At 39.7% G+C, this 17,510-nt stretch overlaps 2 protein-coding genes across 2 annotated transcripts in view; one reads left to right on the top strand and one right to left on the bottom strand.

Annotated features, from left to right (window-relative positions):
- adamtsl3 (ADAMTS-like 3) overlaps nucleotides 1-17,510 on the top strand; it is a 371,260-nt gene that overhangs the window by 282,073 nt on the left and 71,677 nt on the right. The window lies entirely within an intron of this gene.
- Nucleotides 12,567-17,085, bottom strand: LOC146333374 (uncharacterized). Its single transcript, XM_084722387.1, has 9 exons — nucleotides 16,645-17,085; nucleotides 16,144-16,398; nucleotides 15,302-15,903; nucleotides 15,118-15,187; nucleotides 14,296-14,482; nucleotides 14,062-14,183; nucleotides 13,699-13,927; nucleotides 13,439-13,585; nucleotides 12,567-12,899 (listed from the first exon to the last, which is right to left on the bottom strand). The coding sequence occupies exons 1-9, from the start codon at nucleotides 16,924-16,926 to the stop codon at nucleotides 12,754-12,756; spliced, it is 2,040 nt and encodes a 679-aa protein (XP_084578513.1). The 5' UTR covers nucleotides 16,927-17,085; the 3' UTR covers nucleotides 12,567-12,753.

Raw genomic sequence — 17,510 nt, 5'->3', positions numbered from 1 at the left:
ATCTGTGTTTTAGTATCCAATCAGGTGATACAAACAAAAAACCCTGCAGCAGCACATATTTGGAGTAAGGATGTTACTGATTAATGATTGTTTGATTAGTTGCAGTTAAGAATTCAATCAATTTCAATTATATTAATAGATATTTAATCAAATGATTGCATCTCATTTGACATGGTTTTGTTCTGTGGAGCCATTTGTTGAATAAGGAAACTTATCAAACTTTAGATGAGAAAGAAAATGACAAACCCCCCCAGAAGACAGTGAAAAAAACGTGTCGATGGTTGAAAGTAACTAATACTCTGAGTAGTTCTTGAGACAAATACTTTGATACTGTTTGAAAAGTACTTAAGTAAAAGTACAATACTTAAGTACTTTTCAAACCAGTACTTTTACTTGCAATGGAGCACAGATTGTCTGTACTCTTTCCACCACTGGAAACTTCATCTTACTTGGTAATGATCACTTATTTATCAGTCCCTTCAGGATTTCACAGACTGTTTTTGGGATTGTTGCGGCCTAAAATGCCTGATATCATGGCAGCTTTTCTAAAAAAAAATGCAATGCATGTAGCAGCATTTTAGGTGGTTTTTGGCAATGGAATTGCAGGGAGTGAAAACTGCAAAAGAAAGTCACAATTATTTTTGTATAATTGATTAAAATCAAAGGCAACTTGTTCCAGGGAGAATAAAACCACGCTGTATTCTGGGTGATCTAAGTCACCTCACCAAAAAGGCTCAGGATTAGAAAAACTGTAACAAAATATGCTTTATTTGTAGATGAAGAAGTGCACCTGCAGGCACAAAATTGATCAAATAAAACATATATGCAAAAAGTAGTGAATAATTAAAACAAAATGTTGAGTTGGTTCTTTGAGATGTACATGTGTGATGTTTGCGTGAGGGACAGTGATTGGTCAGATTTGCAGGAGTCTGGACAAAATTGCAAGGTCACACAGAATTCATGCGGATTGGTTGAATTTGCATGAACTGTTGAAACCACAACATCGCAGGTTCCTGGAGAGACTGATTTACCGTGAGATTATGAGAACTGGACACTGAAGGATTACCAAGGATTTCAAACAGACTCTTTCACAGTGTTTCTTGGTTTATTCAGCTGATTTCATTTTCTGTGATGATGAGAGATGAAGACTGAGATATTACATGTATTGCAGTGATGTTAGAAGGCAGAGTGAGAGGTGCAGTTAGTCTCTCTCACTCTCGGCGTGTTCAACCTCATGCTGCTGCAGCCTTTACATTAATCACATGCCATTCATTTCCAACCTGAGTGCTGAACTAAAAGTGATACAGAAATAGTACACAGGTATATGGCTATACTTTATCACTATATGCAGTATATATGCTCTCTTTATTCATGATTAATGAAATTTTTCCTGCACACAGCCCTACAGACACACTGACGCTCACACACCCAGCGTGTGCGGGGCTGTGTGAATCCATCTGGCTCTGTTTCCTCTCTTTCCCCTGCTGATGATAAGCATGTGATTATTGCCTGCTGCTCCGGGCCTGGTCAGCTCTGATAGCCTCCCCGGGATCCATCAGCTCTCAGAGCTCGCACACACCTCAAACACTTGGCAGACACACATATGCTTGTCAAACTCTTTGCAAACATGCTCTTCAAACACTTCCTGTGCGCACGCGCACACACACACATACACCACAGACACTGTGCACGCACACACCTATAGTACAGCAGGTCCCAGAAAAATCTGCATCATGTGCAGCCGAGCTAATCTTATGTAAAGCACGCTGATGAGCAAAAAATGTATTAAAGGGATATTCAAGCAAAAATCTATCTTTTGACCATCAAAAACACACCCCTTGTAGGTTTGAAGGTTGTTTGAAGGTTGAATTTAAAAGAGGCTGTGCCAAACAGAGAAATGTACACATCAGTAAGTCATCAGTCAGTTGTTACTGAAAATGTGCACTACTGTTCAATTTTTTAGAATCACATATTGATGTTTTTCTTCTTTCCTTCAGTAATGGCTGTTTTAACATAAGTAAAATATTATAATTCAGACATAAAATGTATTGTGCCCCCAAAGACAAAGAGTTAAAGGGACGTTTCTCCCCCAAATCTTTTTGTTCCCTGGTCTGTGGTGTGATTTAGCCGTCTAGATTTTTGTGTGAGTTGTAGAGTTTTGGTGATATCAGCCTTCTCTTCAATACAGTGGAACTAAATGGCACTCGGTTGCTCAAAGCAGGGGATTTTTTGAGTAGCATGGTCCTGATTTCTAAAAAGAGACACTGCTTTTGAAATTTTTCAAATGTCTGTTGGTGCTTTGAGCACCACAAGCTGAGTGCCATTTAGTCCCATTATACTGGAGAGAAGGCAGACATCTCTACAGCTGATATCTCCAAAACCCCGAGGCTCACACCAAAAAAAACTACATGGATAAATAGCACTACAGGCCAGGGGAAAAATATGGATTCTTGATTTGGAATACATACTGTCTCTTTAAATGATTAAAACCTCCATTTAGTTGATGTTCCCACAGTGGATGATGGGAGAATCATCTGTTGTACTCATTTCTCCCAAACACTGTTCAATTTTGAGTTTATTTTCCAGTCCAAAAAAGCAAAAGTAACCATAAGTCATTTTCATTTCATTTCCAGCACTGTAACTGGGCTCTAAATATTCTGAGAACCAAATGATTTGTCACAAGTGTTGTCATGATTTGTAATTTGTCACAGCATAGTATGTTCAGCTGGTATTCTGTGATGCAGTTCTAATAGTGCTGATTCCCAGACAAACCTTCTATTTCTGAAGTTTTAAGAATAGCTTCGCTAAAACAACCCATCTGTTAATTATAGCTTTTTAGAGTTATTATTGTGCACTTGACACACAAACAGGAACCTGTTCCTGTTTAAATCTGCACAGGTTTTGATGTTAAGCTTCTAATTTCTTTTGCCAGTGCTGCTGACCTCTTATATTTTCATTTCACTATTGCCCAGATGGATCTTTTTTCTCTTTCTGCCCTTTCATGTGTTAGTCTGATTGAACCATTGTGCATGTTTGTTACACATGTTTTGTTATCCATGTATAACACAAAACCTTCATGCAAAATAATCTACTTGTAAAGAGGACTTTTTGTGGCGTTAAGTCCCAAATTTTTGACCAGTTGTGTTTGTGTAAGTGATGGAAGAATGTATTACAGAACCCATTTAAACCTGATAAATGCATACAGAGTACACTACAAAAACAATGCAGTCAAATCAGCCAGAGCACATCTGGAGCTGGTCACACTGTGATCAGGTGTAAATAGCATCTGTACAATTTGGCTACATTCTTGGCTAACATGCTAACTCAAAGTCTTTCTGCTACAGACGAGCAAAGTAAAATTAGCTCTTCCAACAACATCGCCTCAGGAATCTGTCAAGCGAATGCATCAACGTGCAAGATGGTGCTTCTTTGATTGTCGGGATGTTAATAAGTGTCAGTATACTTTTTATGTTATTTTGGATGTCACATGACCACAGATTCTACAATAAGTAGTGGATGGAGCAGCCATGAAATCACCCACGTATGGACTGCTGTTTTGAAGCATTGAGTTTGGCGTTATGGCAGTTGCCATCTTGGCCATATTTAAATGACAGGGTGGGACTGGGAACTGTCCTGACTGGATCTGACCGAGACTCCAGGACGAACCCTAAAGTCCTACCCTAAAGCATACCCTGCTGTATGTATTTACATTTTACTGTAAATGGGACCATCATTTACAAAATGAACATCATGCTGCATTGAAGAAGACTGAAAACTAGCAACTAAGACCATAAACTCATTAGGAAACTGTTTGCTAAGGTCAGAAATCAAGCCAGGGTTATTTTCTCATATCAATCAGACTTTGCAACCAATGGAGTCGCCCTCTGCTGGCCATTAGAAGGCTTTGGCTTCACTTTTGGAAGCTCCATCTATATATTTTGTCCCCATTCTAGAGAATTGGGACAAATCATGTCCTATGGAAAAAAAAAAAAAAAAAACTTTAAAAATAATAAACACCAACACTCATTACAAAACTTAACTACATTACTACATTAACTACATTTTTGATTCTGTAAGAATTTTTATATATGTAATTTATGAAATGATTTGGTGTGTGAATTAATATTTTTGATTTCTAAACCTGCTCTATGCCAGAAAACAGCCTTGTTCCAGGTAAGAATTCACAACTACAAACAATTTAAAATCTAAAACCTAAAATCTAGCAATACCCACTGACAACATAGGTACAAAAATGTGTGATTACAATCATCTTTGTTTCAGAATATGTTTTTGATGAAAATGTTGGCCTTTTAAATGTATGTGTCCTCCATCAGATTTTTACAAAAATCTGATTTAATCAGGCATAAAAAGGGTTAGCGATACACTCACTTACTGGTTTAAAAAAAGGCAGCAATACTGTTCAAGCACTGGTAAACTTTATATTTTTAGACAAAGTCATCAAATAATATTTTTATTAGATGTGTCTCAACCCTAAGAGGTTGGCCCATTACAAAGTTTAATAGACAAAATTCTGGCTTTTTAAAATATATTTTCCAGCATAACTGAGAAGTGGAAAACAAAACCCACTTGAAATATATTTTTTTGACCCAGTTCTCTAGAATGAGTGATATACATGTCTCATCGTTTTCTGCCTCACTTCTGTTGACCTGAAATGCAGCTTGTATGTTGATAATTCCACTATCTGCCTAATTTGCATATTAAAATCTGATCATTATGCAGGCAGAATAAAGATGATGAGGGTGAAGAGTGCTGTCTTACACGTAACGTCAAAATCTCCCGTAGGACTTAATTTTTGTTGAGATCTGGTGACTGTGAAGTCAATAGCGTATGACTCTACTTTCACTTTTCATTTGTTTCTGCACTCTTTTCTCTTCAGGTTTTCACTTTAATTTCCCATAAGTGTGTGTCACTGAGTTTGAACGTACCTTCCAGTGACAGGACTGTCTGTCTTAACATATTCCACCTCCCCTCAGGAGAGCCCCACAGAAAGTCTGACCTCCAGGGGACCCGTCTCTCTGCTGTAACGAGCTCACTGTCACACATTACCTCTGGTTCATCTGACAGACAGCAGATTTAGGATTTCACTGCATGAAACAGCTGAAGTTATTCATCTCAGCTCTGTCAAGTGTTCCTGCTATTCAAATTACTTTCATTTTTTTCTGGATCCAATTCTCACCAGCTAATAGTAATTAATGTGCCGGTATCTCAAAGTGTACTACATCCAAGGTGCAATCCATTCCCATCTGTATACAACAGATAATATGACTAAGATGAAAAACTTAATTTGCTTCAGTTGGAGTTTAAAGTCCACTGAAGCTAAAGTAAATAATTGAAACAAACAGACATGATGCCAAATCCAAATGCAGATTCATTCTCTGCTCTAGTGAGTATTTCCAGCAGCAGGACAGTGTGTGTTGGATTGAGTCAAAATAAACTACAGTGTGTGCTGATGCTAATGAAGTAACATGTCAACCAGTGCAACAGTGTGGCTCATTGAGTTTGTGGACAACAATAGAGCTCTGTGGTGCAGAGGATCAGAGTATCAAGGTTTGAAACCAAACACTTTGTGAGCAGGATCAGTTCATTGTTGGTCTGGGTCTCTTCTAGCCTGGTCTCACACAGCCAGGCCTCTCTCCACAGTGTGCAGTGCTAGAGAAAGATCTGGCTCTACACACACTGACATTCTGCCCTGCCTCGTATTTCTCTAAACTAATCGTCTAAGCCCCTGCAATGACCACTTTCCCTGTAAAATATTGTTGGAGGGAACGTGTTTTGGTGGAACATTTGCACATCAGAGTGAGCGTTAAACTTATAAATCCATGAAAAAGAAAAACTAACAGCTGCTAGCTTGTTTTGTGTACAATTAGTGTCCCAGGTGCTAATTTGTCACTTTCAGTGTGTAAATTGTAGCCCGGAGATTGTTGTTGGTTCCCAGGAACTTTGAAAATGTAGATAGAGGATGCTGCCATGCCAAGCAACCAATGGCAGGATTATGCCCACAGTGTGCATCCCGTAAGTCAGACTAGTTTTCACCTGGCATCCTGTCAGTTAATTTTCAATTCCCAAGGGACATTATCAACGCACACTGACCATATTGCCTCTGGATAGACCTGCAACCAATCAGAGCAACCACACATGACCTACGACCAGTTGTTGCAACAGAACGTGTGACGTAGCAGTGCTCATCCGTTTCCAGGCAGGGCGCAGAGTGGCAGCCACCTGGTTACAACCTTTCACATATTACAGCTAAACAGTACACTAAAATATGTTTCTGAAAACATTTGGGAGCCTGAGATGTTGCACTGGATGGACCTGCTGACTGGACACAATCAGCCAAACCTACAACCAAGCAGAGCGGCGAAACACGCAACGTGTGTCTCATCAAATCTGGACCGTTGACCCTCCTCTGTCAATGATCATATCGAACCTGTCCAGTGTAAAATAAATGGTTTTGATTAGCTCAATCGCATCAAAGGCTGGTGGAATTCTGTTTGACTGGATGAACCGACAGACTTATCTGCCAGAGACAATGAAAATGGTTTTAGTTGAAAATAAGAAAAATAGATAATCACAAAATGTATTTTTTAAAAAATGTCATTTAGTTGTAATCAAAGTGTTTAAACATTGGAATAAATCAAATTGGGATGGACCGTTTAGCTTCATATAATTTTGTTGCATGCCATTCTCCGACTCCTCTCATTTCGCGTCTGTATCTGTATCTGTACTTTTACAGTCAAACAAAGGTGGGAAATGCCAGAGAGAAAGCATGCATTTCATACAATTGTATGCATTTCATTTATGCTTGAATCCACAAATCCTTTTGTAGTTTTACATTCTGTGCAATATGTGGACAGAAGCCTGGGCAATTTTCCATAAAAATGCTGACTCAAGACCCCGTAGAGTGTCCGGAAAGTGAACAAAAGCAGCAACACTTTCCACCAAATGATTTTCAGTAACAGGAATTCCTATCTCTGGCATTGCACTGGGGAGAGCCGCTTATTGAAAAGTATAGGAGAGGAATCCATCTGTGAATATCATTCACTTCTTTGAAGGTATTTCTGTATTGTTGGCCGCATTGACTGTTATTGACAAAGCTTTAAGTGGGGCCAACACTGAGAAGGAAACTCAAAGCATGCATGTAATGACATTACTTATACAGCACACACATATGAGAGCGTATTAACAGCAAACAGATGGCTCATGACTACAAGCAGTAATAATAATAGATTCTGACATGTTTACATAAGTACAGCAGTAATAGAAGCCACAGGAACACAGTGTCTGGCCATTTGCTGTGTTCAAGAAAAAGTATATCAAGAATAATACCAAACTTTTAGTGGTCAGTCACAGTTGGAGATTAATTAGCAGCCTCTCACAAAATTGTAAGGTCACACCTTGACCTGAGATCTGTACAGTGTGCCGTATTGCACATAAAGATGGAAAGAACAAAAAGACAAGGTAATGTGAATAAGATAGAGATTGCACCTTGTCAAGCTCCGGCACAAGTCTCTGTAATAGACATATCTTGTGCAGTGTAAGTTCAAGTTGAAGTGCTGTCAAAATGCTGCCTTAAATGTCAGGATCCATTTCAAATAAAGGTTTTCTCCAATTATCTTTCATCACTGTCTGGCTTGTTAGCCATCGCACTGTGACAAATACGACCGGGTTTTATGGGCATTCTTGAAAACTAAGAGTGATACAAGTTTTGGGGAACAACTGACTTAAAGTCAGTCAATATCTACCCTGTGCCGATGTGAGGATGGGTGAAGATCTCCAGTTCACATAATACTCAACGGAAAACAGCGTGGCAGCCAAATCCTGTACAATTGAGGTGAATGGTGACCTGTTTTAAAATGTAAAAAAAAGAACACAAACCCCCTCCCCCACAAAATGTCTCCATACTGCTCGTGTGGTGTAATCCAAGTGTCCGTAAGCTGTGACATTAAAATTTGACCCAGAAAGACGGCATTTACACCATGTCTTTAGCCTAAATGTCAACTGTAGCCTCTCAGACCGGTGTTGTATCCCTTCTGGTTTTCAGTTTAACTGGTTATCATCGGAGTGTGTGTGTTGTGTTCAGCAGCTGTGTGTGTGCTCCTGTCACCAGATTTGTCACACATTCACAAATATATTTACTCATGATTTTCATGTCACATCTCATATCTACTGCGCCAAAAATTATTGTATAAGCAAGCACTACATAAAAAACACCTATGAAAACACCAATTTAAGAAAATATAATATTTACAAGATCATACTGCTGGGCTCAGAGTAAAAGTAATAATGTTTTCAGGTCCAGCGCTCTGCACCAGGAGACACTCAAGCTCTCACACTGTTGTGTGGTAAACCTGTATTGATGAACTGTGTCAGCATCCAGGTAGCATGTTGTTTCGTTGATCCAAAACAACTGGTTCCCTTTAGTTTATGTTGCAAAATAACCTGCACGTGCTCATTAATGGTGTTTTCTTGAGGCTGTGGCCAAACAGACCACTACATTACAGCTCCATACAATATGATGACAAAGACATACTTTTAAACAGCGATTATCTAACTCAGATTATATTGTCAAAGTACATGAAATGATTGCAACATGGAGCCATGGGAAGAGTGCAGGATAAATGGGAAGGTTTTACACACAACACAATACTGAAGGCATGGACTTGTTGAGTTACAGTCATTCTCCTACCATTTGTGTATATTGTGTAGTAAAATACACACCCATTGGCTCAGACTGTGAGAAAATGCTGTTAATTAGCAGAGTAGTAATGTTTTCAGGTGCAGCACTCTGCAGCAGGAGACACTCAAGCTCTCACACTGTTGTGTGGTAAACCTGTATTGATGAACTATGTCAGCATCCAGGTAACATGTTGTTTTGGTTGATCCAAAACAACTGGTTCCCCTTAGTTTATCTTGCAAAATAACCCAAATGTGCTAATTAACAGCATTTTCTTGAGGATGCAGCCAAATAGACCACTACATTACAGCCCCATACAACACTACATATGATGACAACGACATACTTCTAAACAGTGATGATCTGATGCAGATTCAGCCAAGATGTTTCTGAAGTTGTAATGTGATTGTGAGGGGTGCTGCTTCACTGTTGTCTGTGGGTTCATTGTTGTTGGATGTTTGGAAATACCGAGAAAGACAAGCGTCACTGAAGATCAGTAAGCTCACTTAACAATTGAAATATTACTTTGCAGTGATGGGCTTTGATTTCCAAACTTTACAACACCTGGGACAGAATCATTTGTTAAAGACACGCTGCGCTTGGCTCACTTGGATTAAATATATTGATGAGCCCTTGAAGACAATTAAAGCGGTCTGAGCCAGTGCGTCTGTATTTTACTATACAATATACACAAATAGTAGGAGAATGACTGTAACTCAACAAGTCCATGCCTTCAGTATTGTGTTGTGTGTAAAACCTTCCCATTTATCCTGCACTCTTCCCATGGCTCCATGTTGCAATCATTTAATATGATCTGAGTTAGACCATCGCTGTTTAAAAGTATGTCTTTGTCATCATATTGTATGGGGCTGTAATGTAGTGGTCTATTTGGCCACAGCCTCAAGAAAACGCCATTAATGAGCACGTGAAGGTTATTTTGCAAGATAAACTAAAGGGAACCAGTTGTTTTGGATCAACCAAACAACATGCTACCTGGATGCTGACACAGTTCATCAATACAGGTTTACCACACAACAGTGTGAGAGCTTGAGTGTCTCCTGGTGCAGAGCGCTGCATCAGTAAATATGTTTGTGAATGTGTGAGGAAGCTGGTGACAGGAACACACACACACACCGACGGTAACCAGTCAGACTGGAAACCAGAAGAGGAATAACACCGGAGCCGCATGCACACAACTGAAGCGGGTACACAGGCTCTCGAACAAGCGGCGCGATACGAGATATACGAGATCTCGCGATACCTCCACAACAGTGTTTACATGCTACCAGGAAGCGACTCACAGAACAGAGAGAGACCTGCTCGGCAATAGTGACTTGCTACGCGTACAGTTGACTTCGGAAACTTTCAACAAAGAAGAATATGTCCGAGGACTTCGACATAAAAGAGGAATGTAATTTCTTTGCTCAGCCATATTTGTTTGAGCCGGAATATACTGACGAGGAACTCAGACAAATGGACGAAGCAGCCGCAGCTCAAACAGAGCCACATGCAGCAGCGGACCACAGAGCGAGAGCTACGGAAGCCTGGTGTAGTTGTACAAAATGCAAACCAATGCCAACAGAAGAAGAGAACCTTTGCTGCAGCGACTGGGATTTGTTGGTGCCACCACTGGAGAATGCTGAGGTTTGTACAACATGCATTACAGATAATCCAGAGTTTCCACCATTACTAACCCGTGGTGTTCTGGAGATGGTGTTCCATCTGCCGAACTGGAAGGAACGACCAAGACCCGCAGGACCAGGCGGCACACTCTCGGTAGAGTAAGTACCATTTTCTAACATGCTAAATATACCTTCATTTGTTTGGTAGCTACTTCAATTAATGCTGTTGTAGTATGTGCTGTACCCGGTGCAAAATCACAGCATACGTTTTTCTTTTTCTTTTACAGTCAGTGCAGGTTGATGGCATACCGGGTTGTGTTAGAGTGGGTCTTGAAAGGTCTGAGACTCGGCAGAGACAAGAGGAAAGTTTTGCCATCCTGTGTGGTTGGAGCCATCCGTGACAACTACCCTTCATCCACCGGAGTGTACATGGGATTCCAAGAGTTAGAACAAGCTTTTGAAATCATTTAATGACATTATAATAGACTGTTTTATTTTATTCATTTTTTTTATTTATTTTACCACACTCGTTTTTATATTGTTACATAATATTAATGTAGAACTGGTTCAATAACTGTAACCTACATAGAACTGCGTTATGACAAATGATCATGCAAACATGGACATGGAAAGCTGCTGCATAAGAATCACTTTCACTGAAATAATATCTAAATCAACATTTTGTTTGTTGCAATGTGTGTTTTGTGCAATATAAATAAAGTCAAAGCAAATTAGTTACTAAGTTGTATTCAATCAAAGAACACAATATTGCAGGAGTTACACAAACATTTAAAAAATGGGGAATGCTAAATAGTATTTTTTTAATTTAATACAGTACCTTGAAAAATACAGAATATGGATAATAGAATAAAAATGATATTCAGTCCCATTTCTGATACCACAGAGAAAATTCACTCAAAATTCAGGACATCAAATAGTTTTTTATTAAAAGACAACCAGAACAAGGCTGTGACATGACAACGGATATTCAACTTGAGCAAATGAGCTGAGTGACAAGAACAAATCATTCACACAGTGATGAGTGTCAGAGAAGTCAGCTGGAACCAGAGTATTAATAAAGAGAAAAATGAGTATTGAAAGGATTTCAAATATTCTGTATGAATATATTGACATTTTTGACAACACTACTAAATATAGTGGTATTATAGTTAACCAAAAAATACACAACAAACTAGGGCTGGGCGGTATACTGGTTCATACCGAAAACCGGTCTTTATTTTTGTTATGATATGAATTTTTCATATACCACCATACCGGTGAATAGCCCAAACAACGTCTGGAACGTGCGCGGCTGGAAAGTGTTTCAGCGGGGACCCATTTTACTGCTTTACACCAACACCACAGGCATGCTAGGGATGTTCCTGGCAACTAATTTCTCTGTTGATTAGACGCAAAATTTAATTTAGACTAGTCACTAAGAAAACACAAGGCAGAATTTATTAATTCATAATGTTAAACACTGTCCGAAAAAATACTGTGTGTATTAAGAGCCATTTGAAGCCGTTAATCACAGTCTACAATCGCCAAATTGTACTTGAAATGCCGCTGAAATGCGCGCTACTTTGCGCTGTGCAATACAAACCTTACATGCTTATGCTTCACCTTTTCAGGCTGAAGAGGGTCACAGTGTCTGCGGGTAAAGGACCCAGAGCTAACATTAGCTGTCAGCCTGACACACAGTGTGGCTAACGTTAGCAGCTGGTAGTAGTAGCAGCAGCAGCTCCGCTTGCAGGTTTATGTCTGTGTCTGTGCTTAATGTGGTCACGTTTCTCCAGTCGAGTGAATATATATCAGCTTATTCTGTCACAGTCTACATTCATCTGTCCGACTTCTCTGATGTAAACATCCGGTGTTGCCATGGCGATCGGTTCATATACGCTGGGTGAGAGGGGCTGCCTTCTGACAGAGCCGCAGCCCTGACTAGTGCCGTGTGGCAACAGATAACTGGCATCATGCATGAATGAAATATTGACAAATATTTCATTTTTAAATATTTTAAACGGCTAGTATTTCTGGTGCCGACTAGCGTGGGTGGGGATGTTTAATTGTATAGTCGTCCATGTGATGGTAACCATACTTTGAAGGGGACATGAAAAAAAAACATGATGCAGTCCTTATGACAGTAAAATGGGCTGTTTAAAGACAATCAACTGCAGTAATTCTGTTCTCAGTAGAAGAAAATGTGGGTAAGAACACTGTTGCATGAAAAAAAAAAAACATCAAACACCGTGAAACCGATATGATTTTTTAAAAAACCGTGATACGAAAATTTTGTCATACCGCCCAGTCCTACAACAAACTAAAACTAGGTGTGGAAAAAACAACCTACAACAAACAAACAATCAAAAAAAAGCTTAGTCTTTTTTGGGCTATGTGGGGTGGTAGTGTGGGAATGGACACGTGTGAGTGCTTGTCCTAGAGTTTGTCGGTGTGGTCCAGGCGTCGCTGCAGAACTTGTAGCACAAGATTTTGCCGGAATGTTGTGGTTGTTGGTACATAGATCTTTCCGCCTGCCCACTCTTTCGTCTGTTTTGGGTGAACCGCATTGGATCTAGGATTGCCTGAAGAAAAAAAAAAAAACACAAACAAAAACAAAACAACAATAAGAATCAGTCACAAACAAAACTGTAATGAATATATAATAAGTACATATTATCTACTATTGATGTTTAATAACTCCTGCTTTTATGTCACTCAGAACATAAAGTTTACATCCACATAATTATGAACCATACATTAATTTACAGAGCATGCTACACATTTTCATATCCCCAGTTATACTTTTAAATATTCAGAAACACCCACCACCTAAGCACAGGTGTGTGACCAAGCAAACATTTTTTTTTCCTAATTTCATACTTTCACAAATAAAACTAAGACCAAAAAAAAAAATTACAAAATGTATTCTATCATGTTTATAAAGTAATACCAATTAACACATCCAATGGAAGGTACTTGCCCTGGGTACAGTACTTAACAAGAGGCAAAAAGTTTTTTAAAGATATTCCAAAAACAAAAGATTTACTAACAACATAACGAGAAGTGTCAACTCTTAATGTGTTTTTCAGAAAATCTTGCAGCTGTTTTGCTGGGATCTCACCGGTGGAGGTGGAGGCCTGTTCACGTCGAACATTTTCATTGTGGTCCATGATGGCGAGCTGGGTGCAAGCTCTCATGGAGGGGTAGACGGCGTGCGGTCTTTTCTGTGTGTACTTCAGCAGTGATGAACTGAACACTTCAAGCATGCCTGAGAACACAGGATATAGATTCATTGCATACTTGTGAACGGGTAGTTGCCATACTAATGACATTTTGATTTGGAATGGGGCTGTACAAACACTTTGCTTATGTCTTGCAAACCTGTGTGTTTGAAGAGGGCCATTTGTTTCAGGTCCTTCATGAGGCCTTCATCCAGGGCAATAGCTGACAGGGCTTGGAAGGCAGGAGAGTCTTTCTGCAGCCACTTCTTTCGCCTCTGTTGCTCTGGACTAAGGTCATCATGCTGACATTTCTTCTCTTCTCCATCTTCCTCCCAATGGTGTACACCACAAATATGATGAAGTAGCGATTTCCACTTTTTTATCAAATTCTGGGATACAAAAGACAGAATGTAAGACGGATAGAGTGTCACAAGCAAATACAGTAATTTGGCAGTACTATTTCTTCATTTCACAATTTGCTACAGCGCTCATTTCAAAATTCTAAGAATGTACTGTTACTCACATCTGGGTCACCTTCACAAGTTGCACAAGCGTAACACAAGTGGTTGCAGATGGATTTGATCCAGGGTTGAAGTTCTTGGTTGTCCTTTTGCTTGGACGCTGTCAGTAAGTTCTTCATGAGCCCTGCAATAAACAACAGCACAAAATCAATTATACTAAGATGATGTCATCAGTGTGGCATTGTGGATAGTCTTTCTTTTATGTTCAAGTTTGAATCAGTCTACCGTTGACTTACCCTTGACTACATGCCAGATGTCAAACTCATGATGAATGCCTGGGTAATCTTCCTGCATGATCTTCCTAATAGATGGTGATCTGTCAGTAGTCACCACCCCTACATCAACACCTTGCTCCAGGAGATAATCCAGTCCTCTCCGAAATCCTACTGGCTCTATAGCAGCAGGGCTGGTTGCATCCGTCACCTATATCAAAAAATACTCTCAGTATGCATTCCATGAGTAACATACATATTTAATGTGCAATGCATGTCACAGTCAGGTCGAAACTTAACACAAAAACAATGTAGCTACATTAAACTTGCATGCCCAATAACTGTTCTCATGGTGTGATTACATGATATAATGATCTTAGGGCTGGGCAATATAATGATATTATATTGTATTGTGATATGACACTAGATATCTTGAAAGATTTTGGATATTGTTATATTGTGATATGTCAGAAGTGTTGTCTTTTCCTGGTTTTAAAGGCTTCATTACAGTTAAGTGATGTCATTTTGAGAATTTACCAGACTGTCCCAGCTGATCTATTATTTGACTTTACTCACTTAGGCATTATATCCACATTACTGATGATTATTTATAGAATAATCTCACATTTTGTGAAAGCATCATCATCATCCCTGTAATATTGTTGCAATATAATACAACAAACTTATTTTATCCCCTCAGCCACTTCCATCCTTCAGAGTACACAACGTATCAGTCACAACTTACACGATCAATAATTATCGATATCCACCAATATGAAACTTCATTATCATGATAGGTTTTTTGGGTATATCGCCCAGGCCTAAATGATCTACTGCTACACTTGCCTGTACTAACTCGAAGAGGATAATCTGATCAGTTGCATCATCCATGAAGCTGTAGGCCGTGTAGCCTGGGCTGTAAAGAGTCAAGGATCAAGTATTTATCAAACCAACATTACAGCAAATATCTCTAACATGCTACAATCTAGAGAGACAACTCCTCGTAAACTAATAAATAAAATATATTAACCTGCTTGAACTCCCATCTCCAGACACATGCACTCCCCTCTTGAGCACATTTTGTGTCTGCAGCAGCCGTTCCATGATGGCCTTCTGTTGCAGTTTATATTCAGTGTCAATGACAGGGATTAGGTAGGATGACTGGATGGAATAAAATGTTGTCCTTTTTGGCAATTGGAGGTTGAGCATGTCAGCCCATTCAGCAATTACTGTATGTGTTGCACCAGTGAACAGTGTAGATGCCGTTACAAGAATATTGTTTTCTGGCATTCCTCGAACATCAGGACAGGAACTCCACTGCCCACTATGTCCACGTGTGCATTCCCAGTTTATGCGGATGAGGCTCCCAGTAGTGCTGACACTTGGTTTCAATATTCGCCTTCCACATTGATGGCAAGTCTTGAAGAGTTGCATCAACTTGGACTCGTTGACCAGCCATTTCCTTTCATGCCACGTCCCCAATTCTTCATTTTCCTCTGATATTGGAGTTGAAGTTGAAGCTGAGCTAGGAGGAACAAAGCCGAGGTCTGAAGGGACATCAACTGAGACCATGCTGACGTCTTGCTTAACACTATGCTCCAAACTTTCTTGTCCAGTCTGTGCTTGCATGTCCTGCATTAAACAAAATGACCATCAGACTAGATATAATTTATGTTTTGTTAGTTTCAGGTTATCTTGGGTAATGCATACAAATTGATCTACTACAAAAGAGATATTTAAAAGCTATTACTCTGCTGACCAACTCCATCAAATGTGTCAAATGTGGTGATAAATGATTTACTAATTGATTCACATTGTCAATAAGTGGTTATAGTTGTTAAATTATGTGACAATATACATATGAGTACTTACAGTTTGATATGACCATGTGGGGGGGAAGGCGAAGTAGCTTCCAGATGTGGATGGACATGTCCTTTCTCCCGTTGTGTCTGGACTTGTTAGCACCACCTGTATTCTACCATATGGCTGTCCAGGTTGATTGGTACTGTCTGTGGATGATGTGGAATGTGACACACCAGCAAAAAGAGCCTCAGGGTCATCTAGTGTCTCCACTTTCATGGCCTGGTCTGCTGCAGCGGGATGAGGTGAAGGACTACTGTGCGAGTCCTAGAAACATGCATTATGATATGAGGTTAGTTAGATATAATCATACACTGATTATGATATCATAATTTTGCAAATGGGTGTAAATATGTGATTCGTAATCACATGTTTGACTTAACTTTAAGTTGGATAGTTACATGAAAGTGCAGACCCTGTCTGGTAACAATTTTTAGCTGAATTAATCAATGTCGTAAGTTACGTTTTTGTTTAAAGTGCCAATAATTATAGACATATATATGAAGTACATACCTCTGCCCATTGTAGAAACGCGGTCGGCACAGCTGTAGACTTCAACAGAGGTTTGTCTGTTTTTCTTCCCGGGACATTTGGACGGTAATCCTCCGGTGAAAAATGTTCACTGCAGACCCGGACTGATCTGAGCTTTTCAACGGAGGTGTTGACATCCAGACGAAGAGCCATTAGCCACCGCCGTAGTCTGTATGGGTCATGTAGCGGCAGTCTGTGGAAATTTACCGTTCTCACATGCTTCTCTTGGTTGAAGCATCGAGGATAAGCACATACTCGAACCATCTTTTTAAATATTTGCGCCAAGGAAATCAGCTACAACGGTTTCTTGCCAGATAAGTGGTCTAAAATGTTATTTTAGAACCGACAAAGGCACGTGTAGCTTACTGAAAATCCTTCAGATCTCTCTCTGAAGTGTGAGTCGCTTCCGGGTTGCATGTAAACACAGGTCTGAAGGCATCGCGAGATCTCATATATCTCCTGTCGCGCCGCTTGAGCTAGAGCTTATATATCCCCTTCAGGCGTGTGCTCGCGCACATGCATACGGCTGCAGTCTGAGAGGCTACAGTTGACATTTAGGCTAAAAACATGGCGTAAATGGCATCTTTTTGGGTCAAATTTAAATGTCACAGCTTACGGACACTTGGATTACACCCCAGGCGCAGTATGGAGACGTGTACATTTTAAAACTGGTTACCATTCACTTCAGTTGTACTGGATTTGGCTTCATCAGACCTGCATGTCCAACATTCCTGTTATATTTACCATGCAGGGGTAAATAATAATCCTAAGTATGTTTTCATTTGTGTATAATCACCTGAAAATAAGAATTGTTGTGATTTCATCATCTCAGAATGAGCCATTTATAT

Source organism: Lutjanus erythropterus, chromosome 1, assembly GCF_056507025.1.
Source record: "Lutjanus erythropterus isolate fLutEry1 chromosome 1, fLutEry1.hap2, whole genome shotgun sequence".
Classification (NCBI taxonomy): Eukaryota; Metazoa; Chordata; class Actinopteri; order Lutjaniformes; family Lutjanidae; genus Lutjanus; species Lutjanus erythropterus.
The sequence above is the reverse complement of the archived record's forward strand: the minus strand, read 5'-3'. Positions and strand labels throughout refer to the sequence as shown.

Coding starts and splice junctions, on each gene's coding strand:
- LOC146333374 (XM_084722387.1), bottom strand. CDS start 16,926: ATGGTTCGAGTATGTGCTTATCCTCGATGCTTCAACCAAGAGAAGCAT. Junction 15,188..15,301: donor GGAGATGGGAGTTCAAGCAG/GTTAATATATTT, acceptor GACTCTTTACAG/CCCAGGCTACACGGCCTACA. Junction 14,483..15,117: donor TCCTCTTCGAGTTAGTACAG/GCAAGTGTAGCA, acceptor TTTTTGATATAG/GTGACGGATGCAACCAGCCC.